The sequence below is a fragment of the Perissodus microlepis genome, chromosome 10 (genome assembly GCF_051167445.1).
Source record: "Perissodus microlepis isolate ML-2025 ecotype Zambia chromosome 10, ASM5116744v1, whole genome shotgun sequence".
Lineage (NCBI taxonomy): Eukaryota > Metazoa > Chordata > Actinopteri > Cichliformes > Cichlidae > Perissodus > Perissodus microlepis.
The window spans coordinates 6440416-6459025 of record NC_140470.1 but is presented as its reverse complement, the minus strand read 5'-3'; the positions used below and the strand labels follow the sequence as shown (position 1 = coordinate 6459025).

The following is an 18610-nucleotide window of genomic DNA, read 5'->3' as shown; positions in this document are numbered from 1 at the left end:
GGTGCTGCACCAAATTCACAGAAACAGACTATTTTTATTGGTTTAATTTTAAAGGCTTCCCCCTGAAAAACCAAGTCTGATTTGTCACCATTACTAAATAAAAATAAGTACAAGAACAGGTATAGCTGTATAAGAACTGCTAGCTACTAAAAACCTACAATTTATCTGTACAGTTTTGAAACCACAGAACAATCAGAATTTCCACACGAGTCAGCATGTAGCATAAACCAAAATGGTTTTAAGCATTTTCTAGAGAAATTTTCCCAAATTACTTCCATTGTGACCATTTAATAATCTACCAAGAAGAAAATCGCTTTTGTAGCGGAAGCCTTGGTGGAGCTATGTTTTCAGTGATGTTTTCAATGATGCAAGCAAAAACTACCAAGCCAAATTCCATGAAATTGTGCAGTGATTTAAATATTTGAAAAAGAGGATCTCATTGGATGGTGATGTAGAACTGGATAACTTTCTTAAAGTGGCCTTGTCAGATAATACTCTTGCTGGTGCAGGAAAAACAAATAAATAATAAGCAGACTGCTTGCTGGGCAACTGTCATTCACCTTTGAAGTTTCCCAGTATTCCCTAACTGATCTCGTTTGGAATAATTTTCTCAGAAAATTAAAATGTCAAAGTACAGGGAACACTACACCATTACACATGAATGAATAAACAAACCACTAGTAAAAAGTGGTGTAAAAATAACTTTTATGTACTATTTTGAAATTGAAAAAATGTGGTGTCACTTCTAGAAAACTTAAAGTTTTTGTCACACTATATGGAAAATTCAGTTTTGTAATAAATCTGAAGTGAGTATAAAAAGCCATTGATTTGTATTACCTCATTTAATACCACACTTTTACACAGTGATTTTCAACATTTAATAGTTTGGAGAGGCTGTGAGTCATGTCGATTTACTGAATGCTGTGAAACACAAAGTCTACCTGGCGAATCATACTACTCACCGAAATGTCACAATTATTTATGTGCCATTACAAGTGGGAAATTTGTAGAGTATTATAAATTTCTCCACGTATACATGTTTTTTTCCAGTAACATAGAAATGCTTACACACACACATAACCACACAGACAAACCCACTTGTGTGACTTTGATGTGATCGTGAGGTGTCGGCTCACATAAACCAGTGAGGTCAGGATTGTAACTGCGACCATCTGGGAATAAGTAGCTGTGAATTTAAAGCAAACAACCAAACAACAAAGAACAACATTTCATTATATGTTATATTTATAAGACTTTAACTTGTGCACAATTCAATAATCATGAATTCTGTCTAGTTAAAAACAGTGGGTATAATTATGTAATGAGTAAAGTGAAAAAATGGATTAGTAGTACTCTTTGTATCAGTAATATAACCTGTTTTTTCCACCACTTGAATTAAATATATATGTCTAACTTTTTTGAAGGCTTTTAATATTATCAGGTTTATTGAAACAGACAACATCAGATAAACACTTCTGGGTCAAAAACCCTTTCTTGATCCAGGATATAGCTTTCATAAAAGAGGTTTTCATACACTGATCTCTGGTTTGCTGCTAAACATTTAAAGCGAATCAGATGTGACCACTGAAGATACAATTTGTGACTTCCTGTTTGTCGAAAGCGACAAGCTCACCACATACCTGCAGAGAGTGAGTTAGAAAAAGAGATGTGTGACAGGTTACATACAAGCCCTCCTTGTAGCCATCGATTAAAGCCTGGAACAGCGGTTTGTTGTTGGGAATGGTCTGCAGTATGTTTCCATCAGTGGTCACATAGCCAATGGCCCATTGGCCCAAACGTGTACAACTCAGTCTGAAGATGTAACTATTAGAGAAAGATAAAGATATGCATGACTCACACTAAAAACATCACTGACAAGGAAAAATCTGGTAACAACTGAAAAGAATGCAGTGACTACTGGAGAGTCAGTGACACCTTGGAACGATGGCATTAGGCGCAAATCAGGCTTACAACAGAGTCTGTGTCTTCTGTAAGGTGGACCCCCAAACAACACAACACACAGGTGTTCACTCTGTTGAGAAGGAGGCCTGGAGTCACCCAAAGTCAACTTGAGTCTGGCAATGATACGGTCCAAATTATAGAAGCAACCATGATAGGAGATATTGGCAGGGAACTTCAAGCCATGGCAACAATAGGTTCAGAGAAAAAAGATGAAAAATATCAAAGAATGAGAACGGGAAGGTGAAAATCAAAAGACAGTTACATGTAGGCTTGACACTATATAAATGTCATGGTTACAGGTTTTGGACTTTTGAATTATTTATTAATCATTTAAAGCTCCACTGGAATTCTTAGTATGTATGTATTCATATATATATATATATATATATATACACACACACACACACACACATATATATATACCTGTAGTTTATATTAGGGCTGGACAGAACTAGTTTAGCCTGGAAACTAAACTCAATCTTGACCACTGGTTATATTAAACAATTTCTTTCCTCTACTGGCTGTCAAAGAAAAAGAACAACAACAAAAACAACGACAAATAACAACAAAAACTAAGAAAAAAACAACTTAACCCATTATCTAAGATACATTGTCGATGTACCACAAAAAGGGACCCCAGACCTGATCAAAAATATCTTCTCTCCCCTTAACTCTGTGCGTAACCTGTTCATATAATGCCATCTTGGACATTTGTTCAGTCCATTCCCTGAAACAACAGGGGTTAGATGACTTCCAGTGCCTCAGTATTATCCTGCATCCTGTTATGAAAGCCAAACGCACCCATAGTCTCTGTCTTCCAGGGAGAATAATACTGAAACCAGCTTCTTCCAACTATCCTCTGAAATTTGCATTCCAAGATTATTCTAGCAGCACAGCCTCAGCCCCTCCAGATGAGGAGAGTGTGCCTCTCTAAAGATCCCATAAAATTTGGATGCTCTGATTCTATTGATGCCAGGAGCAGTGAACACCTCCTGAATACTAGATGGAGGGTCTGGAATATTGTTTAAAATGGCTTTATTACAGTGTCTAACTTGAAAAAACCTCCAAAGTTCCCTTTAATCAAGATTAAATTCTTGTCTGATTTCCGCAAACGATTTCATGCCAGTTTGCCCAAATAAATCCCCCACTTGGTTGATACCTGCCCTAACCTAAGCCTCCCATCTGAACGGTTTCTTACCAACTAATATGTTCTTATTATACCAGATAGAGGCTCTAGAGATAAGAAAGGGGCTAGTGTTGATAAACTGGTGAGCTCTAAACCAGGTCTCTTGTATATAAGCCAACACTGGATCTTTTCTCTGAGTGAAAAAGACCTCTTAAGGTGTAGGAGCCACAAGACTTCAATCGCCACACATGACGGCTTCTCCCCATACCGGTACAATGTTATGCAACGATAAAAAATTGAAATATCGCGATAGAATATGGGTGCAGTGGCCGAAAAAGCATGGCACCAATGGAGAATGAGAAGGGGGAAAGCGGATCGTTGAGTGAAATGGACGAACTAGAATTGGTTTGTAAAAATGTTGCAACTTCAGTGATGTGGAACTGGTTTGGTGTTTGTCCGTCAGATACCCACCAAAGCACATTTTTTGTAGAACATGCAAGCGGGCTGTCGTTATTACCGTATTTGTCGGACTATAAGGTGCTCATAAAAGCCTTCAATTTTCTCAAAAATTGACATTGCACCTTATAATCCAGTCTGCCTTATATATGAATTCTGGTTGTGTTTACTGACCTTGAACGGATTCTATGTGGTGCAGGGCGCTCAAAAATCTGTCAAAAAATGTTTTAGTATGACTTTGGTAAGCTACAAAGCCGCACCGCTTCGATAGATTGTCTGGGCATTACGGCTCACGGCCTCGCAGAGTAATCTGGGCCCAAAACTCTGTTTGCTTCAGGTCCCAAAGTCAAACGAACACTGCGGCACACTGAGAGTTAAAAATTGTCTAAATTCTGTCATCTTTTATTAAAGTGATCAGCATTGCTGCTTTACCAGGTGTAACAATTAAGTTTAACATCCAGGCATCCATGAAAACTGAATTTATTGAATTTAACTTGATAAAAGTTAAGGGTTCCTAATGGTTGGGGACAAATGCAATCACATGGCAGGATGCTGTAAACGGACCAAGCTTCAGTCAGGAGAACAACTGAGAAAATCCATCCACAATACGAAGTTAGTCATTAAGATACTGCAACAACATGGGAATAGAGAAGCTGTGATAGAATACAGCATTAATGAGTCAATGGTACAGAAGTGGAGGAAGCAAGAAGAATGAGTTGAATAAACTTTGACTTATCTGACTGCTTTGTGCCTTATAATCCCGTTCACCTTATGGTCCGAAAAATATGTATTTGACTTTTTTTATTTGGCACACTGCAGTTTAATGTTGCAAAGCACCTCTTTTTAACTTCAGTGGATATTATACATGGTTATGCTCAGGATATGTCAGCCCATTTCCACAAGAAATGCCTTTTGGTTAAACTTTCAGCAAGGAATTTGCATTTGCACTGTTAAATTTTTATATTGTTTTAATGCACATAAAAAATGGTAAATGGCCTGCATTTGTATAGCACTTTACTTAGTCCCTATGGACCCCAAAGCGCTTTACACTACATTCAGTCATCCACCCATTCACACACACATTCACACACACATTCGACACTGGTGATGGCAAGCTACATTGTAGCCACAGCTGCCCTGGGGTGAACTGACAGAGGCGAGGCTGCCGGGCACTGGCGCCACCGGGCCCTCTGACCACCACCAGTAGGCAACGTGTGTCACAACGACCGAGACTGTCGGAGCCGGGACTCGAACCGGCAACCTTCCAATTACAAGACGAACTGCCAACTCTTGAGTCACGATCGCCCCCCAAAACAGCTGCTTGTTTAAGTGAAAATAAATTGATGGGTTTTTTGCGCTAGTAAAGTTGTGGAGTTGTATTTTGTATTTTGTCACGCATCAATTATATTGTCAGTTATATCGTTATCGCAAATTTTCAAGTATATATCATGGTAAATATTTTTGGCCATATCAGCCTGCTCTAGTTATATATAGCTGTGTGTGTGTGTGTGTGTGTATATATATATCTATATCTATATATACGTGTATATATATATTAGGGGTGCAACGATACTCGTATCGATATTGAACCGTTCGATACAGTACTTTCGGTTCGGTACGCATATGTATCGAACAATAAAAAATTTATAATTTATTTTATCAACTTTCCTTCTGACGATGCTGTCTGTGTTGAGCGCTCAGTGGATCTGCGCTCGACAGTGCAGCCTAGGCGGAGTAGTCGAATGCAGATTCACTGAGCGCAGGGCAAGCTAGAGAGACAGAAGTTAAGCTTTCCTTGCAACATGGCAAATTGAACCTCCCCCACCCTAATTCAGATGTGGCGTTTGGAACTATCTTGGTTTTCATGTGAAGTATGACCCTGAAGGTAAGCGCGTCATGGGCAAAAGTAAAACAGTATGTTGGATGTGCCACGCAATGCTCAATTACATTGGTGGGAACTAGTGCGTTAGCGCAGTTAGCTTGTTAACGTGTTGACGCCGTCAAGCCCCACGCACGGGGCGATCCGCGGTAGCTCGTTAATGGAGATTTGCCGTGTTGTGGCGTTAACGTCATTTCAACGAGATTAACGCTGACAGCACTAGTGGGAACACAATGAATATGACTGCACATTTACGCAAACATCATCCTAGTGCAAAGACAAGTGGAAGCAGACAAAGACAACAAGCACGCATGCTACAAACTTTACCTGAATCATTTAGACAGCCGTTAGCACATGATTCTCCTTATAGGGACCTGATATGTTTAATATGCTGCTGAGAATATAGCCCAGAAGAAGTGTGTAGTATAGCTTTTATTTTGGAAAGAGCCATTTCTGTGGAATAAACTCTCTTTTCCAAAGATGAGCGATTTCTCGATCAGATAGATTTATTATTTTATCCCTTTGTTGTTTCAGCAACATTAAATTTAAAAACTGTACTTTTGAGTTAAAATATATATTTATAATTTTAATAAATGACAAATTAACCCTAGAGAACCCATGGGGTCAGAGCCGACCCCATGGGTTTTCTAGGGAAACCATGGGGTCAAGTTCGACCCCATGGGTTCTCCAGGGTTAAAAAGGCATGAACATTTTTTTTGTATCGAAAAAAATATCGAACCATGACACCAAAGTATCTAACCGAACCGTGAATTTTGTGTATCGTTGCACCCCTAATATATATATATATATATATATATATATATATATAGTTTGTTATTTATTCCTGCTGTCTTACCATTTATATTTTATTTCCACACAGCTTGTGTGAAACACCCATAATTGTGTTGTACATGTATAATGACAATAAAGAGCTTTGTTTGTCTTGATCATTGTCTTTAGGTTTTGGTTTCAGTTAATATTTTGCTTAGGGATTAGTACTGTGTGGGAACACTACACTACTACACTTGACTGAATGAACAAACCACTAGTAAAAAGGGGTGTAAAAATTTTTTTATTTATTATTTTCAAATTGGAAATATGAGGCAGTACTTCTAGAAAACTGTTTTGTCACACATAAATCTGAAGTCATTGGTTGACAACAACCTGGAGACAGAGCAAGGGGTTTCCTTTTAGAGGTTGAATAAAGTGTTTTGCTGATCAACTTCTATCTAAAGCCTTTGGCTTATTAGGTATTAAAGGAGTAAGGAGACACAGTCACTGATGGCTGTGGCTTAAAAGAGGAGAACCAATGGGGACAGAAGTGGAAGGTCCTATAGTACGATCTAATACTGTTATATAATTAGATAAGACCAGAGGATTCCAAGAACATCACTAAAGACGAGCTCAGAAACATTAGCATAACAGGTTGCTGGCATATTTTGAGGGAATTGAGGGATTTTCTTATGCAAATGAAACCGCAAAGTATAAGGTATGTCTGTGAAGGTTCTCAGTCATCCAGGTCATTGTAGTCTAAGGAGCTTGGAAAGAAAAAAGAATCTGGACTTCTTTTAGCTGTTCTCAAGTTGCTTTAAGTTCAAGCAACTTAAAGAACTCCAGATGCTTTTTTCTTTCCAAGCTCATTAGACAAAGTATAAGGTAGAACAATCTAACAATCTATCTTTATATTGTAAAGCTCTTTATTGCTTTACATTGTAAGGTAAACACCCTGCAAAAATACAGAAAACACAGAAACCCCCAACAATCAAATTACCTCCTACAAGCAAGCGCTTTGGTGACAGTGGGAAAAACTCCCTTTTAACAAGTGGAGGAGAAGGAGGAACATAATTCTGATTTTTTCTTTTTTTCCCCACAGTTTGTCGATTCAGTTTTCTTGTTGTTTTTTCTTTTTTTCTTTTTTTTTGCAGATCAGTGAACTTCTGGCAACCTTTACTTCTGAAAAACGTTTTTATTTTTTTCCTTTTTTGTTGCCTATTTTTTGTTGATGCCATGAAAGTCAACCTGAGCTAATGTTTTTCTTAAAATGTTACATTGTTTTCAATGTCACATGTGTTTTCTTTATTCTACTGTGAATAATATATTTGCAAATCATTACATTCCACTTTTATTTATAGTTTAGATTTGAGCTAAGATAGGTATAATATGGATGGGCTTTTCACCATCTGGCGTATCCCAGTAAAGTGTGTGAGTGTGTTTTCTGTTTTTTAAATGAGTATCATGTAGTGGCTCATCAGATATGACTGTCCTCACCCACACAGTTATGTGGTTCTGCTTATGTGTTCCAGTGTTGGTTTGCAGCATGATATCTGCATGAGTCACTTCATAGACAGTACCCTTTATATTTGGATACTCACACCAGCCCCCTTCCATGCTCATATACACAGAGACCTGTCCTGTTATTACCTGCTCTACCATACCAAAACAAAAGACCTGCTATTCAGAAGCTCAAGGCTATACAAGCTGCTGGGAAATAAGTTAGGGTATTTTTAAAGCTACTTTCTGTGCCATCCAGGAAGATTGCAGGTGCACTTTTTTGTTGGTATCTTGGTTCAGATGCTAAATTCTAAAGCAGTTCAGATGTTTGTGGTGTAGGTGCCACTCTTGGTTTTTTTCTCTTCCTTCCAAAACAAAGCCAATGTATATTTTATAGTCATTTCTATATGAAACCTAAAAGAACACATGGAGACAGAGCAAGGGGTTTCATTCCATATAAAATCAACCAAATTGTTTTCCCAGCTGAAACAAAGGGACCAGCAGGACTCATTGAAAACTAGCTTTAATGCAAATTCTGTGTTCATACTATGAATATTAAGTCACAAATGCTCAAAGTACAAACCTGGTTAAAATTCTGTGCCATATTTTGTGTCATATTCTTTATGCCAGTATTTTTGAGCATTCTAAGCCAAAATAAGCTAAATTAGAGTTAACTGCATTAAGCAGAAGTGTCATAGCAGTTGGAAAGTCCGCTCTACAGCTTGGTAAAATAAGTAACAGGGACAGAACAAATGGCAAAATAAAATTTTTACAAGTTAAGGAAGCAATGACAGTATCCATTCATCTTGAGACCCTCTGTGATCCAGCCCTTTCTGCATGCTGAAATTGAAGGATTACATACCTGCCAGGCTTGTTGATGTACTTGTGCAGTCGAGCTTTGACTTCATCATAAGTAAGGAAGGCCATATAGCCAGGGTGTGTCACCGCTAGGAAATTCCAGTTCCTCAGAATCGATCCCCAAGGCTGAAAAAAAAAAACCATGTTATTGTGGTTATGCGGTTTTTGTAAGTATTAATGTTTTATATTGTAAACATAAAGTAAACGGAAGTTGGGTCATGTATAACAGCATACACTCATTGCGTTGCCTCTTCAAGGTAAACTGTTCCTTAGGGATGGGTACCGGTATCATGGCACCGGTTCTGACATAAACGGTAGTAACCAGACCGAAAAGCAGCGCACATTTCGGTGCTTTATTTCGGTGCTTTTTTTTCCTGAGATGTCAGACACTTTGGATTCCAGCCAATCATTTTACCTTTGCAAGCGTAGTAGGCGGGGCCAGGTACGTACGTTCTTTTAGAGCAGAGCTACAGATTAAAAACGCCCAAGGCGAAGCGGTCAAAGTCTGGCTGTACTTCACAGCAAAAGATGCAAACTCAGCAGCCTGCAACAAGTGCTTTAAGGTGATACTGTGCAAAGGAGGTAACTCCTTGAATCTGTTGAAACACCTGGCGACGCATAGCGTTTTTTTAAAAGCCGAGAAATGCGCCGTATTTGATAGCTTGCTGCGAGACCTCACACCGTGCACATCTACTGCGGGTGTGGTTCCTGTTATCGGTCCCGGAGTTAGCAACATCCCCCAAAAACCCGAAGAGGAGAGTCCTGGCCCCTAGCCCTGCCAGTGTAGCAGGAATGATGACGGATGATGATGGCAGGAGCAGCCGTTCTTCTCTGGGTCAGTAGCTTAATGTTGTCCATGTGTAATTTACGTTGAGTAAGCTAACCACGTTATTAAATTAATGCATGTAAGGTGAACTAGCAAACACCGTCGTAGTTACATGCGGCTGTCTTCTTGTTTGATGGCAGATACTCCCTTCACCCTGGCCAAAAAGGCTAAAATGACCAAAGAAAAAGTGGAAAACAAAATTCAAATTCAAATTTATTTGTCACGTACACAGTCATACACAGTACGATATGCAGTGAAATGCTTAGACAACTGCTCGTGACCTAAAGAAAAAAAGAAAAGGCTATGAATAAGATAGGAAATAAATATGAAAATTAAAAAGGGTAAATTTAACTAGGAAGGAATAAAATAAAATATAAAAATTAAAGTTAAAAATGAAATAACTGTACAACACAAATTAGAATGAAGGGTAAATTTAACTGGGAAAGAATAAGATAAAATATATAAATTAAAGTTGAAAAATAAAATAACTGTACAACAAAATACACAATACACAGTATAGAACTATATAAGAATGTATGAAGAAATATAAATATATATATATATATACAATAACAGCAGCTGTACAAGTATTAACTGGAAATGAAGAATATAATGACCAGTGTTGTGCAATCCACATTATTTAGTGTCTTGTGCAGTGCAAATATGCTTAAAGTGATTAAGTGATGAAGTGAAAAACAATGTGCAGAATGTCCAGTGTGTGTGTAAGAACTATATGTGTGGGTCAGTACTGTGTGGTGGTGTGATTGAGAGACCGTATCGCCTGCGGGAAGAAGCTCCTCCTCAGTCTCTCTGTTTTGGTCTTCAGGGAGCGGAATCGCTTTCCTGACCTCAACAGAGAGAACAGTCCGTTGTTGGGATGGCTGAGGTCCTTCACGATCTTCCTGGCCTTGGTCCAGCACCGCCTGCTGTAGATTGAGTGCAGGTCAGGGAGCTCGGAGTGGATGGTGCGCTCAGCTGACAGCACAACCCTCTGTAGAGCTTGTCTGTCCTGCATGGTGCTGTTCCCGAACCAGGTTAAGATGTTTCCCGTCAGGATGCTCACTATGGTGCACGAGTAAAAGTTCCTGAGCACCTTGGAGGGCAGTTGGAAGTCTCTCAAGCGTCTGAGGTGGTAGAGACGCTGACGGGCCTTTTTCACCACGGTGTTGATGTGACAGGACCATGACAGGTCCTGCGTGATGTGAACTCCGAGGTATTTGAAGCTGTCCACTCTCTCCACTGGGCACTCGTTGATGACGGGGGTCTGGTAGTTCCTCTTCTGCTTAGTGCTGAAGTCCACTATCAGCTCCTTTGTCTTACTGACGTTTAGAACAAAGGAGCTGAACATGAGAGGTTTTTGGACAAAGTTGGTGTTTTTCCATTGATTAAGCACTGCTTCCAGCCAAGAGTGATACCATAAATCCCCTATAGCTGCAGAAAAGGCTAACATTGTTATCTTTTTACAAAAAAAACAGCTAAACATGAGAGGTTTTTGGACAAAGTTTGTGTTCTTCATTTTTTAAGCACCGGTTCGAGCACCGTTTAAACACCGGCACCGTTTCAAAAGTACCGGTTTGGTACTGGTATCGGATAAAACCTAAACGATACCCATCCCTACTGTTCCTTGTTTAGGGACCAGACAAAGAATGATTTAAAAAGAAATCCATAAAGGAGGCAAAACCATGGCGCCCCACGAGGCAGACATGTTTGCTTGCTCTGCTCTCAGATGCTGACTTGTTGTTTGTTGTTGTTTGCTTTTGTTCTTTTTGCACTAGATAAGTGTTGTGCACTGTTAACATAGCCGAGTCAGCCACTACTGGACTTCGGTAACTCACACAATCTTCTGGACTTTACCCTTCCACCGGAGTTTCAAGTCATTGTTCGCCCAGGTAGACACCAGGGACTGCAGACTCACTCTGTATACCAAGGAAACTGGACTGCAGCCTCCAGTAAGGCAAACTCCATGATGCCACCAGCGCATTACAGACAACTGGATCAACAGTCAGATACGAGACATGCTGCATACTCGATCTCTTGCATTTAGATCAGGCAATGAGACATAGTACAAAGCTGCGAAGTATGGACTGAGGAAAGCCATTACAGCAGCTAAGAGGCAGTACAGAAGTCTGCCTCTTAGCTGGATGGCTTCTATTCTTCTGCTGACCCCGGGCGGATGTGGCAAGGCTTGCGCACATCACAGAGTACAGGGCCACCGTCAGCACCATCAGACCTCAATGTATTCTACACCCACTTCGAGACCCTCCAACCCCCTCAGACCTTCCAGAGCTCCCGGACCTTCCAGACCTCCCAGACCTTCCAGAACCCCCAGATCACCCATGTGACTGGCTACAGGACTTTCCCAGTCCGACAGGATCGGCAACAGGACTTCAGCCAGCATTATTACAAACACTGGCATTCCACAGGGTTGCGTCCTCAGTCCTGTCCTCTACACCCTGTACACCCACGACTGTGTCGCCTCCAATAGGGATAACACCATACTGAATTTCCCGGACAACACTGCAGTGATTGGTCGCATCACTGGAGGGGACGAAGCGGCTTATAGGAGAGAGGTGGCCGGTCTGGTGTCATGGTGTGAAGACAACCTCAACCCTCAACGCTGATAAGACAAAGAGATGATAGTGGACACGGGAAGGAAGAGGAGGCCTCACCAGCCGCTGTTTATCTGGGGCCGTTAAGTGGAGAGGGTGAGCAGCTTTAGATACCTAGGCGTCTACATCACTGAGGACCTCACCTGGACACTGAACACTACACAGCTGGTCATGAAGGCTCAGCAGTGGCTGTATTTCCTGAGGAGGCTGAGGAAATTTGGTATGTCGGCCAAGATCCTCAGCAGCTTCTACAGCTGCATTGTCGAGAGCACACTGACCAAGTTGCATCACTGCATAGTATGACAGCACTACTGCTATGGACCGCAAATGCCTGCATAGAGTGATAACAACTGCGGAGAAGATCACCAGGACTGCGCTGCCCTCTCTGCAGAGCGTCTACCATCGCAGAGTCCAGAGGAGAGCTGGCTCCATCCTCAAAGATCCCACACACCCCCAACACGGACTGTTCACACTTCTGCCATCGGGACGGTTTTAGAAGTGTGAAATCCAGAACATCCCGACTCAACAACGCCTTCTTCCCCACTGCTATCAGACTCAGAGCAGCTGACCTATTTTAACAGTAATAATAATTTTAGCACATCAGGTCATCTTACATATTAAACCAGCATATTAAGCTCATAGGTCCTCTGCACACAAATCTGTTTGCAAAATTTGCTCACAGTGTGTGGACAGCAGAGAAAGAATTTAATTGCACAGAGAAATGCTTTTCTTTGTACACATGACAATAAACAATTTGAATTGAATTGAATTGAAAATATTCAATCACCCTCCTTAAGTCAGGTTTGTGGAGGGAACTTGACATAGACCATCCAGTGGCCAGAACTTAGCCTTAGCCTCCTGTATGCCTACCACCCGCAGAAGGCACTGAGGGGGTCAGGTGCATACCAACCAGATATAGTCAGGGTCACCTCAACATACCACTCAGAGCACCCAGCCTTCTTGGAGTCATTGGGTGAGGGTGTTCTTGGTGCTTGTCATGGTGGTAATCTCCGAACCAGATGTTGGAAACTGGGGGTGAAGGGACCCATCAAAGCTGAAGAAGGAGTCCTATTGAGCTTGGTTAGCCTGTGGGACTTTGGAAACAGCTGACGGGTACTAGAAGGCCAACTGGAATGCAGCCCGGGGTGGTAGCTGAAGCAAAAAGTAGTTTGGTGAAGCCATGGAAAAAAACTTTTGGTCTGTCTCAGAGCAATTCTGGTAAACCATTTGGCAACTCAGGGAGGGAAAGTGGTGCTCTACTCACTGATCTCAAGTGGGAATACAGTTAGGTGGTGAAAGGAATACTTTGAGGACCTCCTCAATCCCACTGACACCTCTTCCATAGAGGAAGCAGTCTGTGAATGAGAGGGACAACTCGCCCCTCACTAGGGACAAGGTCACTGAGGCAGTTAACCAGTTCCTTGGTGGTCAGGTCCCTGGGGTGGATGAGGTTCGCCCTGAGTTCCAAAAGGCTCTGGATGTTTTAGGGCTGTCCTGGTTTTCATGTCCGGACTATATCGCATGGAGATCTGGAGTGGTACCTGTCTGGGTTGTTGCTACAAAGCCGTTCAATCCTTATGTGACTACTGCATGAGCTTGGTCCAACTTGCTGGCAATAAGTCGGACTCGCTTTCAATGTGTGTTGGACTCCCCTAGAACTGCACTTTTCCAAAGAATTGGTTCATAGTTTTTATGGACAGATTTTTTTAGGCGCCGCCATGTGGTGGGAGGCTTCTACTTTGGAGGCCTCAGAATCTCGTCTCTGAATTTTGCAAATGATGTGGCTGTGTTCATCAGGTGGCGGCCTCCAGTGCACAGATGTGCCATGAATGGGGATCAGCAAGTCCAAATTTGAGGCCATGGTCCTCAGCCGGAAAAGGGTGTAGTGATCATTCCAGGTCCGGGATGAGTTGCTGGCACAAGTTGATGAGTTTGGGTATCTCAGTGTCTTGGTTATGAAAGAAGGGAGTAGGAAACAAGAGATTGACAAACTGTGGCACCAGCGTCCTTGATTGGACTGCTGCCCCTGCCTCCCGGACCCGGATAAGCCGAAGAAAGTGAAATTAAACCAAACTACAGTCTAAAGTAAAAGGTCATATGAGTCAAAATAATCAGATTAAGTAGTTGGAAACTAATTTACTTGATATTGACCAACCTGGAAGAGGCGTGTGAAGATGTCAAACTCGAACACAGAAATGTAGTCATTGCAGGTGAGGTCAATGGTGGATTTGAGAGCCATAGCCTCCAGACCGCTGCTGATGGGATGTATGTCATGAAGGCACTGACGGAAGATTTTCCATGGCACTATTGTCCTGCAAAAGAACCAAGTCGTAAAAGTCACATACAGGATTGTGAGATATAAGTTAGATATCCAGACATGCATCTTCACTGATATAAATGTGCAAATTACCAAATGTATGTGGTGACTGTGATTAGCCACAGTGGGCCTTTAGACACTGGGCTTGCAGTCAAATCAGCAAAGTTACTTAAACACAACAGTATCTTATACCCTGACATAGTTTAAAACCTAATATTCAGCAATTAAAAAAATTGATTCAAATGCATTAACTACACTGTTCCAAAAAATAGTAATGTCAAAGTATCTTACTGTATATTTTACAGTTTTGTACTGTCTTTCTAGAATATCATTAAATCTACATAAGTAGACTGTGATTTTACATGTCAAAGGTAAAATAACATAACATCACTGTAAATATAGTAAAACACAATTTACTTGTTTTTTTAAATATATTTTTTGTACATATTTAGATTGTAAAAATACATTCAGAAATGTATCATAATTTCACAAATATTTGTCTGTTATGTGAGAGAATGATCTGTGAAATTCAAATGTAATACTATGGAAAAATATATAAAATGATCGAACAGTAATGAGAATAATCAATAATTGTGTGGATGCTGATTATATGGGCTAAATATTTTGTACTTGTAAATCAGTTTCGTATGTGTAAAAAGAATTTGTGTGTGCGTAAAAAAGATTTGTATGTGTAAAAAAGATTTGTGTGTGCGTAAAAAAGATTTGTATGTGTAAAAAAGATTTGTATGTGTAAAAAGAATTTGTGTGTGTGTAAAAACAATTTGTGTATGTGTAAAAAAGATTTGTGCGTGCGTAAAAAAGATTTGTATGTGTAAAAAGAATTTGTGTGTGCGTAAAAAAGATTTGTATGTGTAAAAAAGATTTGTGCGTGCATAAAAAAGATTTGTATGTGTAAAAAGAATTTGTGTGTGCGTAAAAAAGATTTGTGTGTGGACTTAGCCAAAAAAAAAACCCCTGCAAGTTACAAGTACGAATTTTGACCCTATTTTTCTTCCTTTCATCTGATTGGTCAATGTCATGTCAATCACAAATGTAACAATCCAATCAGAGAACAGATGGGTTTGGCTGTCGGAGGGGCGCTTTTTTGAACTGCAGGTCAACCTGGTGGCATAGGTTCGAATCCTACCTGTGACAGTTGCCACAGATCAGTGTTCAGCACAAACTTTAGCTTCTTCAGCTGTTTTCAGCAGATTCTTCTCCTTCTGCTGTTTTCAGATTCCACTATGAGGCATTCGCACGGCATTTTCGCAGGAAATGCAAATTTTCTAGTTCTTTATACTTTATTCTTCAAGTTGCTTCCATACGTTTTTTGCTGTTTAACTACTTCCACAATTTTTGTCAGATTTTTGCCGTTCAAATTTTAAAATATTCTGCTATTTCTGCTAATGCCAGCTATATCTTTTGGTACTTATTACTATCATACTTTATTATAAGTTTTTTTCCTTTAATTTGTCCCATTGAAATGAATGGGAAACTTCCAAAATTCTGCTAAAACTTGCTTGTTTTTGAAACTTAACTACTTCCTCATACTTTCACATAGAACAACCATTCAAACTTTAAAATGTTCTCAAAATATTGGGCTATTCATGTATATTTCAGCTTCTTCATATCTGTTACCGTTTTAATCTTATCCCTCTTTAAGTTTTCAGTTTCATCTTTATGATTTTTCAGAAAATACATGCGTTGTTATGGTTGCTATGCAGTTGGCTTTGAGTGCGCCACTGTACCTTTCTGAATCTTCTCTTCATGTCCAAACAACTTCTTGCTACTCGCTCAATTTTCACTCAACCCCCAAATATAATACATCAAAACGTAGGTATTTTTGTTGGCTTTCAGAAAATGTCACTATCATTGTTGTGGGATTTACAGAATTTTGGCAAATCTCCTCAAAGCAACACAAAGTCTGAAAACTCTCCATAGAAAGTCAATGGAGAGTTTGTTCAAAATCACAGCTGGATTTCTCTAATGAGAGGCATTTTCGAATCGTCATATGTCCTTAACGAAGCGAAGTTGAGACATGAGGCTTGTGCCAATATATCTTCAGACACTCCTGACACTCACAATTCAAGAATTTCTTTATCATCTATTACCGTTTTAAGATGAGTTACGCTTGTTTGAGGGTAGGAAATTCGTCCGTCGCTCAGATTTCTTCAGATTTCAAACTCTGGAAATTAGGCACTTTTTTCTCTCGTCATATCTTTTGTTGGATTTCCACAGAGACCATGACTGTTCACCAAAGCCTGCTGTATCATGTGGTGAAAGAATGATATAGATACTCCAAATAGATTTAGAGTTACAAAGCATTGTTTGAGGGCCAGTCAAGGCAGTTTTTGCTTCGCCTCTACTCAGTTATGGTGCATTAGAAGTCAAATATCTTCAATAATTCATATTTTAATGATAAATTGTAAACACTTTAAGATTCCCCCATCTCTTCTGAACAAAACGGTGTAAGAACGACCGCTCTAGCCCCTACGGTTGGGTAATTCTGGCCATTTGTTTGAGGGGAATCCTCACTATGAGAAATAGACTGCAAAAATCCTGTTTCTCTGTGCTGCCTGTGTGTAAAAACGGATGGACCTGTTTTGGCGGGAAAAAGTACACAGCCTCTCTGATTGGTGGATTCAAATTGAGCAGCTCCAGGCTGTTTGACATATCTAGAAACATGCTGCCAAGACTGTTAAGAGTCCCTGTTCACCTGCTGCTGATGCTACTGTGTGTGCGTGCGAGAGAGAGAGAGAGAGAGAGAGAGAGAGCCTTTTTATGGGAGCATCTCATTGTAAGATTCAAATTCAATATATTTAGACTGGTTGACTGAATTGGATCTTGTGTGTGTGTCTCCCTGTGCATGTGTGTTTCCATATTTGTCCATATTTGTGATTGTGTGGCTGTTATATTTTTTTTGCCAATTTTTTTCATTTATCAAGTATATTTGAGGGACCCTTAGCATGTTCAGCATTTTTTCAGCTGTCCCTTTTGCTTTTCCAGTTTTTCTATTTAAGTTATGACAATTGTGCTAAATCATAGCATTTCTGCTGCATTTCAGTATTTCTGCTACTTTATAAGATTTCTGCCAAATATAGTATTTTTGCTAAAACATAGTATTTCACCAAATATAGTATTTCTGATTAATTATAGTTTTTTTCTACCAAATCATAGTACAGTATTTCTGCTTTTTATATGATTTGTGCTTAATATAGCATTTCTGCTTAATTATGGTATTTCTGCTAAAACATAGTATTTCAACTAAATGTAGTATTTCTGGGTAATCATAGTATTTCTATATATTTCTGCCAGGTCCCCCGGGAGTCAATCCTCTGTGAGGACTATAATATTCAAATTTTCATATCAGGGCATGCACGGCTTCCCAACCAGCCAATCATATCTGAGGGCTGAGACATCCCAATTTGCATATTGAGTCCTTCATGGCTTCCCAGCCAGCCAATCATATCTGAGGTCTGAGACATTCAAATTTGCATATTGAGGCCTTCATGGCTTCCCAACCAGCCAATCATATCTGAGGGCTGAGACATCCAAATTTGCATATTGAGGCCTCCATGGCTTCCCAACCAGCCAATCATATATGAGGTCTGAGACATTCAAATTTGCATATTTGGGCTTTCATGGCTTCCCAACCAGCCAATCACATCTGAGGGTTGAGACATTCAAATTTGCATATTGGGGCCTTCATGGCTTCTAAGCCAGCCAAACATCTATGTCATATATCTCTAATAATTCATATTTTTATTTTAAATAGTCAACACTTAAGGATTCCCCCATCTCTTCTGAACAAAACGGTATAAGAATGACCACTCTAGCCCCTACGGTTAGGAAATTACAGCCATTTGTTTGAGGGGAATCCTCAATATGAGAAAATAGACAGCAAGAACCAGTCTCTCTCTCTGTTCCTGCATGTGTGTAAGGGTGCACCTGTTTTGGCAGGAAAAAGTACACAGCCTCTCTGATTGGTGGATTCAAATTTAGCAGCTCCAAACTTTTTGACAGACCTAGAAACATACAGGAAACACTATATGTACAGCCCCTGTTTGTTCACTTGCTGCTGCTGCTGCTGCTGCTTGTGTGTGTGTGTGTGTGTGTGTGTGTGTGTGTGTTTAGTGAAAGAGAGAGAAAACTACCCTTTTTTGGCAGCATCTCATTGTAGGATTTAACTTGAATATAGTTAGACTGGTTGACTAGATTACATCCTGTGTGTGTGTGCCCCTCTGTGCATTTGTTTTCAATATGTGTCCATATTTTTAATTTTGTAAGTTATTACTATTCTGCTAAA

General features: G+C 40.0%; 1 protein-coding gene across 3 annotated transcripts in view; it reads right to left on the bottom strand.

The window, feature by feature from the left end:
* cblb (Cbl proto-oncogene B, E3 ubiquitin protein ligase) overlaps positions 1 to 18610 on the bottom strand; it is a 130976-nt gene that overhangs the window by 68894 nt on the left and 43472 nt on the right. For all 3 annotated transcript variants that reach the window (XM_084941608.1, XM_084941607.1, XM_084941606.1), the window contains 4 exons: positions 14143 to 14299; positions 8557 to 8678; positions 1687 to 1824; positions 1099 to 1186 (listed from right to left, as the gene is read on the bottom strand). In XM_084941608.1, coding sequence (XP_084797734.1) covers positions 1099 to 1186; positions 1687 to 1824; positions 8557 to 8678; positions 14143 to 14299 — 505 coding nt within the window. The remainder of the gene's footprint in view (positions 1 to 1098; positions 1187 to 1686; positions 1825 to 8556; positions 8679 to 14142; positions 14300 to 18610) is intronic.